Source organism: Carcharhinus amblyrhynchos, chromosome 25, assembly GCF_965287045.1.
Source record: "Carcharhinus amblyrhynchos chromosome 25, sCarAmb.v2.hapA, whole genome shotgun sequence".
NCBI classification, from domain to species: domain Eukaryota; kingdom Metazoa; phylum Chordata; class Chondrichthyes; order Carcharhiniformes; family Carcharhinidae; genus Carcharhinus; species Carcharhinus amblyrhynchos.
The window spans coordinates 42,248,463-42,265,627 of record NC_137348.1 but is presented as its reverse complement, the minus strand read 5'-3'; the positions used below and the strand labels follow the sequence as shown (position 1 = coordinate 42,265,627).

Sequence of the window (17,165 nt, the reverse complement as noted above, 5' to 3'; positions counted from 1 at the left end):
ATCAAGCTTGCACCAACCACAATCCCACCCAGGCCCTATCCCCACAACCCATTTACCTTAGCTAGACCCCCTGATAGTAGGTAGCAATTTAGCCTGGCCAATCCACCTACTTGCACATCTTTGGCACGGGGGAGGAAACTGGAGCACCTGGAGGAAACCCAAGCAGACATGGGTAGAACATGCAAACTCCACACAGTGACCCGAGCTGGGAATCGAACCTGGGTCCCTGGCGCTGTGAGGCAGCAGTGCTAACCACTGTGCCACCGTGCCGCCCCTAGGTCCAAGGACATCAACAATACTGTCTTTGCAGGATCTTGGGAATCTAGTAGGAGGACAAAAGAACAAAGGTAGAAGTCCTTGAAGAAGTAAGCATGCCGAGTATAGAGACTATGATATAGCAGGGGGGAGGGGAGGGCCTGAATAAGATGCTCTTTCGGAGGGTTGGTGCAGACTGCATGGCCTCTTTCTGCAGTGTTGGGATTCTATGGTTCTAACTGACTGTGGTGATGAACCCAATCTGGGGGCACGGACAGTGGACCCAGTCTGATTCCAATTTGATCTTTTTTAAACTAGAACAAGAAATGACAGAAACTCAATTTGCTCCAGATGTAACTTGCGCTTGACATTCCTGAATGCTTTTGTAATGGTTTGGTCGATCCAAACAGACTGAAGAACGGCAAACCAGCACAGATCCCAGCCCGAAATCCTTCGGCATTCACGGAGCTCCAACTTTCAACTCCCTTCCTTCCAGGTTTCTACAAAATTCCATCCCTTTCGAAGGCCTCCCACTGTTCCAGTAACAATCTTACAGGCAATCTTTGATCCCAATCCACCTGGGAGCAATCCCTTTGCAACTCAAATCTTCCTTCAATTATATATACTTTTTGGATTGTATCAGTACTGACATTCTCACCTGTGACAGCAAGCAATACGTGGAGATCCCGGCATTGGACAGGGACAAACACAGTAAGAAGTCTAACACCAGCTAACCCCCACTTACCTGATGAAGGAACAGTGCTCTGAAAGCTAGTGGCGTTTATTACCAAATAAACCCGTTGGACTTTAACCTGGTGCTGTGAGAGTTCTTCTAGGAAGAATTCCCAGGGAAGATGTGCCTGGATCTCTACACTGAGTTCTCAGGGCATGGCCAACCCATCTCTGTCACTACAAAACATGCCTCACAATCCTCCATTTACCTCCTTGCTGTGAGGTAGGTAGTGTCCATACCTCTGAGTCAGAAGCTCTGCATTCGAATTGTACCCCAGGACCTGATGACCATGGAAGGTGTATTTGTGGTTGATTACTAACCTGTAAGCTCATGTCTCTGCTGCTCAGCCAGAACTGGGTGGGAGCCACCCCCATGTGAAAGAACTCCCTGTGCAAGCTCTTGCTATGTCCTCCTTGCTTTGAGGGAATACTGGAGAGAGATTTACTCTCTCCTTCCTTGAAAAGGTCATGGAAAGAGATGTATTTGATTCAGTGCCCAGTTTAAGTTGCAGCAATGCCAGCTTCAGAGCTTCCTGCTAGATTATCCTTGGCCAGTGAGCTGGATGCCCAGATTAACAAACATGAATCTTGCTGAATGTTACTGTCCCCTGCCTGATTCCCCACCCTCAGGTTCCACATGACAGGGCTGATCTTACTGGGGGAAAATCAGATGTTTGTCCGGGTGGTGGAGGGAGGGAGGTGAACGCCCTCTGTGAGTCAGCATTGACCCCATCCCCAGATACCTGTGGTGGTCTCTCCCCTCTCTTTCCATGTATATTAAGAGCCTTACAGATTCAGTCATTGAGGCGGGTCACTGCTTTCGGTTGGGGAATTGGTAGCTGAGTTTATTCAAATGGTCAAATTATTTGATGTCAGTGTGTGTGAGGTGCTGGGAGATTTGAAGAGTGTCTGTGAGATGGGGATAGCTGCGTGTGCAGGATTCCTACTCAGAAACATCACATATCAGCACAGTGTGCAATGTAACCCGGCACCCAGTGATACACACGTGTACATACGTACAGTGTCAGGGCAATGGGTCAATGAAAGGTAGAAAGAGATCTTTGACAGCGGCTCTGTGGCGATGTTGCACATTCTCCTTTTGTTCCTCCACAACCTCCTGTGCAGCCGGACGCAGAGCCACATTCTGTGAGGCAGCTGTAGGCAGATTGAAGGGGATGGGGGCAGTACTGGGCGTCCGTGGTCCTTTCACCTTCACCTTCTTTGGACAGAAATCCTGCTTAAAGAAAGACAGAATGAGTCAGGGAGGGAGATTAAAATATTCAGTTCATCCTGAAAGGAGTGATATGCCTCTGCTGGCAGTGTGTTAGGAAGAGGCACACAGACAGCTGGAAAGACAGGGTTCGGGTGTCCAGAACACTGAAATGAATGTTCAGCAGTTTTAGCCGAAGCAGAGCAGAATCACAGCCTCTCAGAGGCAATAAATACAGCAATGAACAAGCGAAAGAATCATCAAGTGATTCAGAACAACCTGCTTTTGCTGCTTGTGTCATTTGTACCTCTGCCTCACTCCATCCTCACAGCCCTGTCCTTTCCGCTGGATGTTCAATATCGGTTTGGAAGTTGTTAATTAATCTGATCCACCAGTTTTTCAGACAGTGCTTTCAAGGACAGGACAACCCAGGGCATGAAGAAAATCTCATCTCCCTCTTGTCTATGTTGAAATCTGTGGCTGCTAATCCCCCTGTCAGTGTAAACAGCTTCCCCCCATTCACACAATCAAATTCCTTCATGATTTTGAGAACTTCTAAACAAATCAAATCAACTCTTTATTTTCAGCACCACATCACTGGCAATAATATCCCCAGTAACAGTGATATCCCCAATAACAGAGATATCCCCAGTAACAGAGATATCTCCAATAACAGAGATGTCCCCAATAACAGAGATGTCCCCAATTACAGAGATATCCCCAATTACAGAGATATCCACAATAACAGAGATATCCACAATAACCGTGATATCCCCAATAACAGAGATATCCCCTATAACAGAGATATCCCCAATAACAGTAATGTCCCCAATAATAGTGATATCCCCAATAACAGAGATATCCCAAATAACAGAGATATCCCCTATAACAGTGATGTCCCCAATAACAGCGATATCCCCAATAACAGAGATATCCCCAATAACAGTGATATCCCCAATAACATGGATGTCCCCAGTAACAGAGATATCCCCAATAACAGAGATATCTCCAATAACAGAGATATCCCCAATAACAGTGATATCTCTAATAACAGAGATATCCCAAATAACAGTGATATCTCCAATAACAGAGATATCCCCAATAACAGAGATATCTCCAATAACAGAGATATTCCAAATAACATAGATATCCCCAATAACAGTGATATCTCCAATAACAGTGATATCTCCAATAACAGAGATATCCCCAATAACAGAGATATCCCCAATAACAGAGATATCTCCAATAACAGAGATATCCCAAATAACATAGATATCCCCAATAACAGTGATATCTCCAATAACAGTGATATCCCCAATAACAGAGATATCTCCAATAACAGAGATATCCCCAATAACAGAGATATCCCAAATAACATAGATATCCCCAATAACAGTGATATCTCCAATAACAGAGATATCCCCAATAACAGAGATATCCCCAATAACAGAGTTATTCTCAATAACAGAGAAATCTCCAATAACAGAGATATCCCCAATAACAGTGATATCCCCAATAACAGTGATATCCCCAATAACAGAGATTTCCCCAATAACAGTGATATCCCCAATAACAGAGATATCCCCAATAACAGAGTTATTCTCAATAACAGAGAAATCTCCAATAACAGAGATATCCCCAATAACAGGGATGTTCCCAGTGGTATTTCCCAGTTATGAGACTGAACTATGGTAACACATCTGGTGAATTGGGCAGCTGCCTCTGCCACAAGAGATGTGATGAGCGATCCTGGTGGGAGTCTGATAGTATTTTCACAGCGTGTGGGCTGTTGGGAGCGTCCGCATTGCTGCCGTTTAGTTCCATACCTGTGTCTTGTTTCCTCGCTTCTCTGGTTTTCTCTCCAGTTCCATCAGAGCTTTCTTGTGCCACTGATCTAGGTGATGCATCTGAGTTTGCTGCTGAGAACGGAGAGAGTTCAATCTCTTTGCCAGGTTGTGCTTCACCTGCACTTCCTTCGATGTTGGTCTGACAGTAAGCCACGGAGCCTGCATCATGATCTGAGAGGCAGAGATAATCAGAGATTCAGACAGAATGCATTCATTGTCCATGACACTAATGACAGAAAGACATCCTGTTGCACCCTGGTGGTGAAGTATTGACAGTGCGAGTACTTGTGTCTGTGGCGTATACAGGGTGTATTGATTGGATTGGATTGGGTAATGTAGTTGGAAATCACCCAATGTTGTGCCACCCTGAAGGAAAGCACTAGTCCCTGAGCTGGGCCAGGTTCGAACAGTAACCTTCTTGTCTCTCAGTCACCCTTGGGCTCAGACCCACACCTCTCCCTCAGTGTCACAAAATGAGATGACTGTCTTACTGATTGAAGGAGCTTGCTGTGAACAAGCCAGCCAGCATGTTTCTAACATTACAACACTGACAACACTTCCAAAAACCCACTCCCACTGCCTTTGAGGTGTCCTCTGCTCCCTTTGCTCTGTTTTCCGGCTGAAATGGTCGCTACGAGAGAACACAGGTTTAAGGTGCTGGGAAGCAAGTACACAGGAGATGTTAGGGGTAAGTTTTTCACTCAGAGGGTGGTGAGTGAATGGAATCGGCTGCCATCGGTGGTGGTGGAGGCGAACTCGCTGGGGTCTTTTAAAAGACTTCTGGATGAGTATATGGGATCTAATGGAATTGTGGGTTATAGATTGGTCTATGGCTTACTGGGTATAGAAGTGATCGGCGCAACTAGTGGGCCGAAGGGCCTGTTTGTGCTGTAGTGTTCTATGTTCTATGTTAAGATTTGATAGAGATGGAAATGAGTTGCTGTTTAATCACCCTCACAGCTCCTCCCCACAGTCACTGTGACAAAACTTAAAAATCTTCAGCAGAGATGTACCTGCCAGGACGTTTTAGCTTCAAACGGTTGTCCCCTGTCTCACTGGTATCAGGAAAAGAAAAAGACATATTTTTCTATTACCTTTTAAAAAGTTTGAAGTTTATTTATAGTGTCACAAGTAGGGCAGCACAGTGGCACAGTGGTTAGCACTGCTGTCTCACGGCACCAGGGACCTGGTTTTGATTCCTGCCTTGGGTCACTGTCTGTGCGGAGTCTGCACATTCTCCCCATCTCTACGTGGGTTTCTTCTGGGTGCCCTGGTTTCCTCCCACAGTCTGAAAGACGTGCTGGTTAGGTGCATTGGCCATGCTAAATTCTCCCTCAGGGTACCTGAACAGGCACTGGAGTGTGGCGACTAGAGGATTTTCACAGATTTTCATTGCAGTGTTAAAGTAAGCCTACTTGTGACACTATAAATAAACTTCAAACTTTTTAAAAGGTAATAGAAAAATATGTCTTTCTTTTTTCCTGATACCAGTGAGACAGGGGTCAACCATTTGAAGCTAAAATGTCCTGGCAGGTACATCTCTGCTGAAGATTTTTAAGTTTTGTCACAGTGACTGTGGGGAGGAGCTGTGGAGGTGATTAAACAGCAACTCATTTCCATCTCTATCAAATCTTCAATCAGAGAAAACAGAACAAAGCACGAGGCAATTGGTGAGTAACCAGTGAGTTGTTTTGAAGTAAATCATTGACAAGTCTGACGTTTAGTTGGCATGAGAAGGCACATAGCTTCTGCGAATACACAGTCTCTACCGTGTGGCAGTTTCCTGTATCCCAGACAATATATACAGGAATGTCCTCACCTCTAGCAGCTCGAGTTGTGAGTTTCCTCACTCGAGTTGTAACTAGCATCAGGGTGGCCTATCTGTAAGGCTGAGAACTCTGTGTTTCTGCATGTGGTCACCTCACAGATTCAGTTCTATATTTCTCCTCATCTTATCATTTTTGAGCAGACCTTGTTTGCCCTCCCCAGATGCAGGCCCCCAAATCCCAGGAGATAGCAGAGCAGGTAGATAATGTGGTTAAGAAGATTTATGGAATGTTTTCCTGTATTAACCAACAGTTGGGAAGTTATGCTCAAAGTTATGCTGAAACACTGGTGAACCACAGCTCAAAAACATGGTATTATAGAAAGGATCTGACTGAACCAGAGAAGAAACAGTGGGTATCGACAAGGATGTTTCCAAGAATAAAAGAATTTTATCCAACAGAAAAGCTATAAGCTGGGATTGTTTTGTTTGAAACAGAACACATATTATTCCATACAAGTGTGAAGTCATGCATTTTGGAAGGTCTTATACAGATGGGAAATATACAATAAATGACAGAACCCTTAAGATGATTGATAGGCAGAGGGATCTGGGTGTACAGGTACACAGGTCACTGAAAGTGGCAATGCAGGCGGAGAAGGTAGTCAAGAAGGCATTCGGCATGCTTGCCTTCATCGGCCAGGGTATTGAGTTTAAAAATTGGCAAATCATGTTGATGCTTTATAGAATCTTAGTGAGGCCGCATTTGGAATATAGAGTTCAATTCTGGTTGCCACACTACCAGAAGGATGTGGAGACTTTGGAGAGTCTCTCCAAAGATTCACCAGTATGTTACCTGGTATGGAGGGCATTAGGTACGAGAGGTTGAAGAAACTTGGTTTGTTCTCACTGGAACGATGGAGGTTGGGGGCCAGAGATTATGAGGGGCAGTGGATCCTGCCTGCACTGGATCGGGGCAGTGGATCCTGTCTGCAATGTATCGGGGCAGTGGATCCTGTCTGCACTGGATCGGGGCAGTGGATCCTGTCTGCACTGGATCGGGGCAGTGGATCCTGTCTGCACTGGATCGGGACAGTGGATCCTGTCTGCACTGGATCGGGACAGTGGATCCTGTCTGCACTGGATCGGGACAGTGGATCCTGTCTGCACTGTATCGGGGCAGTGGATCCTGTCTGCACTGGATCGGGGCAGTGGATCCTGTCTACGATGTATCGGGGCAGTGGATCCTGTCTGCAATGTATCGGGGCAGTGGATCCTGTCTGCACTGGATCGGGGCAGTGGATCCTGTCTACGATGTATCGGGGCAGTGGATCCTGTCTGCAATGTATCGGGGCAGTGGATCCTGTCTGCAATGTATCGGGGCAGTGGATCCTGTCTGCACTGGATCGGGGCAGTGGATCCTGTCTACGATGTATCGGGGCAATGGATCCTGTCTGCAATGTATCGGGGCAGTGGATCCTGTCTACGATGTATCGGGGCAGTGGATCCTGTCTGCACTGGATCGGGGCAGTGGATCCTGTCTACGATGTATCGGGGCAGTGGATCCTGTCTGCACTGGATCGGGGCAGTGGATCCTGTCTGCACTGGATCAGGGCAGTGGATCCTGTCTGCGCTGGATCGGGGCAGTGGATCCTGTCTGCGCTGGATTGGGGCAGTGGATCCTGTCTGCACTGGATCAGGGCAGTGGATCCTGTCTGCACTGGATCAGGGCAGTGGATCCTGTCTGCGCTGGATCAGGGCAGCGGATCCTGTCTGCGCTGGATTGGGGCAGTGGATCCTGTCTGCACTGGATCAGGGCAGTGGATCATGTCTGCACTGGATCAGGGCAGTGGATCCTGTCTGCAATGTATCAGGGCAGTGGATCCTGTCTGCACTGGATCAGGGCAGTGGATCCTGTCTGTGCTGGATTGGGGCAGTGGATCCTGTCTGCACTGGATCAGGGCAGTGGATCCTGTCTGTGATGTATCGGGGCAGTGGATTCTGCCTGCACTGGATCGGGGCAGTGGATCCTGTCTGTGATGTATCGGGGCAGTGGATCCTGTCTGCACTGGATCAGGGCAGTGGATCCTGTCTGCACTGGATCGGGGCAGTGGATCCTGTCTGCAATGTATCGGGGCAGTGGATTCTGTCTACAATGTATCGGGGCAGTGGATCCTGTCTGCACTGGATCGGGGCAGTGGATCCTGTCTGCACTGGATCGGGGCAGTGGATCCTGTCTGTGATGTATCAGGGCAGTGGATCCTGTCTGCACTGGATCGGGGCAGTAGATTCTGTCTGCACTGGATCAGGACAGTGGATCCTGTCTGCAATGTATCGGGGCAGTGGATCCTGTCTGCAATGTATCGGGGCAGTGGATCCTGTCTGCAATGTATCGGGGCAGTGGATCGTGTCTGCGCTGGATCAGGGCAGTGGATCGTGTCTGCGCTGGATCAGGGCAGTGGATCCTGTCTGCGATGTATCGGGGCAGTGGATCCTGTCTGTAATGTATCGGGGCAGTGGATCCTGTCTGTAATGTATCGGGGCAGTGGATCCTGTCTGTAATGTATCAGGGCAGTGGATCCTGTCTGCAATGTATCAGGGCAGTGGATCCTGTCTGTAATGTATCAGGGCAGTGGATCCTGTCTGCAATGTATCAGGGCAGTGGATCCTGTCTGTAATGTATCAGGGCAGTGGATCCTGTCTGTAATGTATCAGGGCAGTGGATCCTGTCTGCAATGTATCAGGGCAGTGGATCCTGTCTGTAATGTATCAGGGCAGTGGATCCTGTCTGTAATGTATCAGGGCAGTGGATCCTGTCTGTAATGTATCAGGGCAGTGGATCCTGTCTGTAATGTATCGGCAGTAAAAAGTCTGACAACACCAGGTTTTAGTCCAACTGATTTATTTGATAGTAAACTCACAAGCTTTCGAGGGGACTCCCTCTTCGTCAGGTGAATGGAAAGTTCTGGCCGTCTGAGGGGCTAACCCGAAAGCTAGTGAGTTTACTATCAAATAAATCGGTTGGACTAAAACCTGGTGTTGTCAGACTTTTTACTGTGTTTACTCCAGTCCAACGCCGGCACACCCACGTAATGTATCGGGGCAGTGGATCCTGTCTGCACTGTATCGGGGCAGTGGATCCTATCTGTAATGTATCGGGGCAGTGGATCCTGTCTGCACTGTATCGGGGCAGTGGATCCTATCTGTAATGTATCGGGGCAGTGGATCCTGTCTGCACTGTATCGGGGCAGTGGATCCTGTCTGCAATGTATCAGGGCAGTGGATCCTATCTGCAATGTATCGGGGCAGTGGATCCTGTCTGCACTGTATCGGGGCAGTGGATCCTGTCTGCAATGTATCGGGGCAGTGGATCCTGTCTGCACTGTATCGGGGCAGTGGATCCTGTCTGCAATGTATCGGGGCAGTGGATCCTGTCTGCACTGTATCGGGGCAGTGGATCCTGTCTGCAATGTATCGGGGCAGTGGATCCTGTCTGCAATGTATCAGGGCAGTGGATCCTGTCTGCAATGTATCAGGGCAGTGGATCCTATCTGCGATGTATCGGGGCAGTGGATCCTGTCTGTAATGTATCAGGGCAGTGGATCCTGTCTGTAATGTATCGGGGCAGAGGATCCTGTCTGTAATGTATCAGGGCAGTGGATCCTGTCTGCGATGTATCGGGGCAGTGGATCCTGTCTGCAATGTATCAGAGCAGTGGATCCTGTCTGTAATGTATCAGGGCAGTGGATCCTGTCTGCGATGTATCGGGGCAGTGGATCCTGTCTGCGATGTATCGGGGCAGTGGATCCTATCTGCGATGTATCGGGGCAGTGGATCCTGTCTGCGATGTATCGGGGCAGTGGATCCTGTCTGTAATGTATCGGGGCAGTGGATCCTATCTGCGATGTATCGGGGCAGTGGATCCTGTCTGTAATGTATCGGGGCAGTGGATCCTGTCTGCAATGTATCAGGGCAGTGGATCCTGTCTGCGATGTATCGGGGCAGTGGATCCTGTCTGTAATGTATCGGGGCAGTGGATCCTATCTGCGATGTATCGGGGCAGTGGATCCTGTCTGTAATGTATCGGGGCAGTGGATCCTGTCTGCAATGTATCAGGGCAGTGGATCCTGTCTGCGATGTATCGGGGCAGTGGATCCTGTCTGCTTTAAGTGCTGAGTGGATCCTGCCAGTGGATTCTGGACTCTAAGCTATTGTCTTCTTCATTCCTCAGCTGTTACCAGCACTTTCCTATTCTTGCATCTTCCCTCTTTGTAATATGGGTTTATCTGTGCCCATTCACACATTTGCCTATTGCTCAAGTCCATCGCCTCTATTTCCTCTCCTTTTTACCCTCTACCCCTCTAATGCTGAATTCTTCTGTCACAATGTTTAAGAACATCAGAATTAGGAGGCCACTTGGCCCCTCCAGCCTGTTCCTCCATTCAGGAAGTTCATGGCTGATCTGATTGTAATCCCACATTCCTGCCTTTCCCCAATAACCTGTCATCTCTTGTTAATCAAGAGTCTATCACACTCTACTTTAAAAATATTCAAAGACTCTGCTTCCACTGCCTTCAGAGGACGAGAGTTCCAGACACTCGTGATCTTCAGAAAAAAAACTCTTCATCTCCCCATCTTAAATCAGCGAACTCTTATTTTTAAATAATGACCCCTAATTTTAGATTCTATCTAACAAGAGGAAACATCCTCTCCACATCCACCCTGTCAAGACTTCTTAGGATCTTAAAGGTTTCGATCAAGTCTCTTGAATGCACACAAATCTCAGCTTTGCTGTTAAGACAACCCACCCATTCCTGGTATTAGATTAATAAATATTCGCTGAACTGCTTCTAATGCATTTACGTCTTTCCTTAAATACTATACAGACAACTCCAGATATGGTCTCACCAATGCCCTGTACAACTGGAGCATAACCTTTCTACTTTTATAATCCATTCCCTTCATAGTAAACAACAACGTTCTATTAGCATTCCTAATTACTCACTATATCTGTACACTAAATTGACTCATGCACTAGGACACCCAGATCCCTCTACACCTCAGAGCTCTATAACCCTTCACCATTTAGTTAATGAGCATTTTTATTCTTCCTGCCAAAGTGGACAAATTCACGTCATTCTCCATTCGCCAGATTTTTGCTCACTTTTGCCCCTTTGTAGCCCCCTTGCTTCCTCTTCACGATTTACTTTCCTATCTAACTTTATGTTGTCAGCAAATTTAGCAATAGTATCTCCAGTCCCTTCATCCAAACCACTTTTATAGAGTGTAAAAAGCTGGGATCCCAGCACTGATCCCTGTGGCACACCACCTGTCTCATCCTGCCAGCTAGAAACATCCATTTGTACCAGCTGTTTCCTGTTAGTTAACCAATCTTCAATCCATGCCAATGTGTTACCTCTTGTAGTAACTAGCCCCTTTAAGAGTTGGAAAGGTCAGTGATCCAATTGCCCAATGGGGAATAAGCAGGGTCTGGGTTTTTGGCAGAGAGTGATCCTGGCGCTGAGGAATGAAGATATCCATTACAGTGCTCAGTAAACAGTGTGAATATTAACAAACCTGTTATACATTCACTGGCTGCTGGTCACCAATTACTGTATTTACTACATTCCTATACCATGAGATTTAATTTTCCACAATAACCTTTGATATGGAACTTTATCAAATATCTTCTGGAAATCTAAGTACAGCACATCTACTGGTTCCGCTTTATCCACAGCATGTGACTCCTTCAAAGAACGCCAATAAATTAGTGAAACATGATTTTTCTTTCACAAAACTATGCTAACCCTGCCTGAATTCCTTACATGTTTTCAAGTGTCCTGCTATAACACCTTAACAATAGCTTCGAATGTTTTCCCTTTGGATGTTAGACTAACTGTCCTATCATTTCCTGTTTTCTGCCCATATCCTTTTTTGAATAAAGGAGTTACATTCACTTCCTTTAATTTCCCCCCCCCCCCACTTCTACCCTCCCAAATCCCTATGCCAACCCTTCAACAATCCTTATCATTTGTATTCTCCAGTCACTGTCCCAGACTTCACTCCATTTTATTTACTCTCCATGACTTCCTTGGCTTCCTCTGAGTGCACTTGTTACTTCACCATCCTACAATCACTGGGGGTCATTTATCCCCCTTCCTTTATATCCTGTTCCCAGTGGAGACACACTGACTCTGCTGGTGGATCAGCTGTCACAGCTCCACATTTCTCTCCGGAATGTTTCTTCATGTGTGTTGAGATCCTTGCCAATCATGAATTTATTGGAACTGATAGTGTTGGCATTATGACCTTTAGGGACACTTAGAACCATAGAATCCCTACAGTGCAGAAAGAGGCCATTCAGCCCATCGAATCTGCATTGACTCTCTGAAAGAGCATCCCGCCCACGCCCTTCCCTCCACCTTATTCCTGTAACCTCGAGCATTTAGAATGGCCAATCCTCAGAGCCAACATATCTTTGGGCTGTGGGAGGAAACTGGAGCACCCAGAGGAAGCACTTCCAGCATAAAGGAAGCCTCCTGTAACTTGGCTGTAATTTCAATCTCTTTGCATTTGGACTATTTTAGAGGCAATGAGTTTCTTATCACTGAATACTTGCTCTGTCCTCCTCATCCTCTTGCATCTTCTCTTTTGAGCCTAGTTATTGCAGCATCTCTAAGGCCAAATCTTTTCACCTTTGTAATGTTGCCTGATTCTGCTCCATCTCAGCTCATCTGCCGATAACACCCTCATCATAACTTTGAATGTGATTATTCCAGTGTCCCCCTGGCTGTTCTCCCAACTTCCTACACTTTACCAGCTTCAACTCACCAAAAACTCTACAGCCCATATCTTACTAGGCACCAGCTTGTGTTCACATTTCACCACTATCCTCCCCAATCTACAATCAATCCTAGTCCAGCAGCACCTCAAATTTAAATTTCTCATCCTTGTCCTCAAATCCTGCCAGGTCGTTTCCCCTTCATTCCTCTGTAATCTCATCCTGTCCCACATTCTCTAAGAGATCTTCTTTCCTCCACTTTTGGTCTCTGAAGGGCTCGGATTTTAATAGTTTCACAATTAGTGGCCAAAGCTCAAGGAGCTAATCTCTGGAATTCCCTATCTAAATCTCCATATTCCACTGAGGTCCCTATCTCTGTGACCAAGCTTTTGGTTATTGCCTTAATGTTTCCTTGGGTGGCAGTATCACTTATTCTCTGGCACTGTTCTGGGTGATGCCCAAGGTGTTTTATTACATTACACAAATACAAGTACCAATCCGGTTTGCCTTTCATTCACCCATCATGCCCCACACTAAATTCCGCACCAAAATATCTTCATTTTTTTTCTTTCTTTGCCTCCATATGGAAAAAAGTTTCTCATCCTTGACAATTTCAGACTTGGTCTCTACTTAGTATGCCCCCTATCCTCCGAGTTAAATGCCCTCTCCCCCCCTTTTGTCTCTTTTTCCAGATAAACACACAAGTCCTTTTCAAGGCTAGTCCCTTGTTCTTGCCATCTTGAGTAATCATGCCACTGCCATTGTGTCAATCACAGATATGGCTATCTCTGATCAACTCCTTGTATTGTCCACCACGTACATCCATTTCCCCCTCCCAAAGCAACTTCCTCCTGTGTCCACCCACAGAACCATTGATTCCCTACATTGCAGGAGGCCATTCGGCCCATCAAGTCTCTACTGACTCTCCAACAGAGCACCCCACCCCTGCTGGCAGTTTTGTAAGCGGGGCCTGGGGATTGAGGGCGGGGGGAGCAGTAATTTCTCGGACAATCCTCCCACTGGGCTCCTGCTCACCCTGACCCCTTCACGGTTCTAGGCTTGGATAGTTGAGGCCTGGGCCAGCCTTCCTGTCCTTGCAGAGTCAAGGCTAATTTGTTAGTGACTGTGTTTCACCACAGCAATTACAGTTTGAAGTATCCCCAACCTACTTTAATTACAAATTGCTGGACTAACAAGATCTTGGGCAGAATTTTCTGTCTTTTTTCTCCAAAGTGTTGTCTCTGGGTGTGAAAAGCGGTCAGCATCCCACAGCTGCCATGTCAGGGGGGGGACATCACGACATCATTCTGAAGCCAGCTCCACCCGATCAAAAAAAATAAACAGATAATATCCCCACGGAACCATCAGGCTCATTACTGTCCTTTAGGGAAGGAAATCTGCTATCCTTACCCGGTCTGGCCTACATGTATCTCCAGAGCCACAGCAATGTGGTTGACTCTCAACTGCCCCCTGGAATGGTGTCAATTCAGGGCAGTTAGGGGTGGGCAATAAATGCTGACCCAGCCAGTAACGCCCACATCCTGTATGTAATTAAAAAATAAACTCTCTTGCCAGTTTATTTGGGGGTAGATTTGAAATCTCCGTGATACTTATTCTATATTTCTGTCAGTCTTTCTGCTGTAATTGGGGAACGGATCTGCGATCTTTACCTGACGTCTCAGAATCAGCAATGGCTTCAGGGTGTTCAGATGGATTTTTGAATTTCCAGATGTCTCACTGTCTGCTCTGGTTTCCTGATTATCCTGTTTGGTTTGTTTATCACTGGCTGCAGAGATTCCCTGCACTCCGGGCCTGGTTTGCTTGCTTCTTGCTGTGGTGCTTTCGAGGGGAGCCTGTCGGTTTTTCCTGTTTTTGGCTGCTGTGGTTTTCTGAGTGCTCTGTCTATTTTTCTTATCCCTCACGGGGTCTAACAAACTTTCCGGAGGATCCTGTCTAGGTTTTCTATCTCTTGCTGTGTCTGTAGAAACTTCCGGAGTATCCTGTTTGGATTTCTTGTCTCTTCCGGGATCTGCTAAAGTTTCCGGAGGAATCTGTTTGGATTTCTTGTCTCTTCCAGGATCTGTTGAACTTTCCGGAGAATTCTGTTTGGATTTCTTGTCTCTTCCGGAATCTGTTGAACTTTCCGGAGAATTCTGTTTGGATTTCTTGTCTCTTCCGGGATCTGTTGAACTTTCCGGAGAATTCTGTTTGGATTTCTTGTCTCTTCCGGGATCTGTTGAACTTTCCGGAGAATTCTGTTTGGATTTCTTGTCTCTTCCGGGATCTGTTGAACTTTCCGGAGAATTCTGTTTGGATTTCTTGTCTCTTCCGGGATCTATTGAACTTTCCGGAGAATTCTGTTTGGATTTCTTGTCTCTTCCGGGATCTGTTGAACTTTCCGGAGAATTCTGTTTGGATTTCTTGTCTCTTCCGGGATCTGCTAAAGTTTCCGGAGGATTCTGTTTCACCTTTTTCTCTTTCCTGGGATCTGCTGAAGCTTCCTGAGGATCTGGCTTGGACTGTTCCTCTCCCTGTGCTGAAGTTTCCTGAGAGTCTTGTCTGGATTCCTGTGCTCCTGGTGTTGACTGTTCCTGATGATCCTGTCTGGATGGTTCCTCTTGTGGCTTAGTTTTCTGAGGGTCCTGTCGGGGTTGCTGGTCTCTGGCACGGTCTGAGGAGTCTTGCTGAGGGTCCAGTTCAGACAGTGTAAGTCTCTGCAATGGCTGTGGGCGCAGAGCTAAGAAGAGACTGAGACTCCCCAGGAGCAGTGACCTGTGGAATAGAACAGATTGCATAATTGGACTGAGTAGTTGGATGTTCCTTACTGTACCTGCAGTGGAACACGTTACTTGGAGGCTCTGGTTCCCAGACTGGGATTGCCAGGCCTCTGTACCTAATCCTTAAAGTCATGATAGTCCGCAAAGACCTGAAACTGGAATGAGGAGACAAGAACAAGATCAGCCCCATCACATATTGCTAAACTGGCAGCTTGAGTGGCCATAGGATACGGCTGGCTCTACCTGGCGTCTGTTGAGACTCCATCTAGAAAGTTTCATTCAATTCTGGGCACTGCACCTCAGGAAGAACCTATTGGCCGTGGCTGTATAGATCCACCAGAATCAATCGGGGTAGAAAGGGTTCAATTGTGACATCAGGTTACATAGACTAGGCTTGTTTTCCCTTCGATATAGGAGAATAAAGGTTAAAATAAGTTGGTTAACACGTTTTAAAGGTTAGATACAGAGATACCACTTTGGGAGAATTCAGAACAATTTGTCCAGGAGTGATTCAGGAAGATTTCTATGGAAATTTAGAAATATACTTCCCGAAAAGCTGAGTCTGGGGGTAAGTTGAAAACTTCAAAACTGAGATTTTTTTTGTTTTGTTAGACAAATGATTTAAGGTTATGGAACCAACGAGGGTGGATGGCAGCAACATACAGAGCAGCCAAGATATAATGGAATGGAGAAACCATCTCCAAGGGTTAGTTATTTACTCCTGTTCCTATCTGGTCTGTTCCTTGGCTGGTAGTTCCTGGACTCACCATCCGGGTTGCCTCTTGTCCTGAATATTGGCGCAGTGGCTGGGTACCAACTGACATTGTAGTGATTGGGGGTGTTTGGTCATTTGGGTTTACTCTGTAATGACAGTACAATCCCATGAGTTCAAAGCTGTCCATGGCCATTCTTTGACAGGACGATTCATCAATGGTGACTGGATTGCAGTTAAGATCGTAAACCTGGTCTGATTGAATTGGAGCAGTAACAGGCTGTTCAGCCCCTCGAGCCTATCTCACCAATTAATTAAATCAAGGCTGACCATTTACTTCAGCTTTATTCACCCACATTTAATGGATATTTCTCACCTCCCTGGCCTAACAAAAATCTCTAAATTACACCCAACCCAGCATCCCGGACATTTCTGGAGGCAGACGGTTCCAGGATTCCAATACTCTTTGTGTCATCAGTCTTACACATTTTTGATTCTAAGACCATTCTTCATTATTCCAGACACGCTGAACAGAGGAAGAATCCCCATCCATGCCTTTAATCATTTCAAACACCTCAGTCAATTGGTCCTTAGTCTGAAGAGAATATACACCATTGCAATGTGTCCTCATTATTTCATCCCAGAGCCCTGGTATCATTTTGCAGCCTCTCTAGAGTTATATCCTCCCGGAGATTGAATTCTATTTATGTATTTCCACTCTCTTTACTGGATACCTTGAACTTCCCCATCATAGTCCGAGTCTGCACTGACTCTCTCTAATAGAATACCTTACCCAGGCCTTTTCCCCACCCGATCCCCTATCCCTACACATTTATCATGGTTAATCTTGTGACAATTTAGCATGGCCAATTCACCTCAGTTGCACATCTTTGGACTGTGGGAGGAAACTGGAGCACCCAGAGGAAACTCACGTAGACATGGGGAGAATGTGCAAACTCCACACAGACAGTCACCCAAGCCAGGAATTGAACCCAGATCCCTGGTGCTGTGAGACAGCAATGCTAACCACTGTGCCACCCTAGAACTGGGGGTGTTGAATGGCAGCAAAGGAGCACAGATTTCTGG

At 46.5% G+C, this 17,165-nt stretch overlaps 1 protein-coding gene across 1 annotated transcript in view; it reads right to left on the bottom strand.

Annotated features, from left to right (window-relative positions):
• Window positions 1-1,904: 1,904 nt before the first annotated feature.
• The window catches only part of LOC145358127 (uncharacterized), a 37,282-nt gene continuing 22,021 nt past the window's right edge, over window positions 1,905-17,165 (bottom strand). The window contains exons 8-10 of the mRNA XM_080211805.1: window positions 14,261-15,362; window positions 4,024-4,215; window positions 1,905-2,221 (exon numbers count right to left, since the gene is read on the bottom strand). Of these exons, the coding sequence (XP_080067931.1) occupies window positions 2,012-2,221; window positions 4,024-4,215; window positions 14,261-15,362 (1,504 nt within the window). The 3' untranslated portion in view covers window positions 1,905-2,011. The remainder of the gene's footprint in view (window positions 2,222-4,023; window positions 4,216-14,260; window positions 15,363-17,165) is intronic.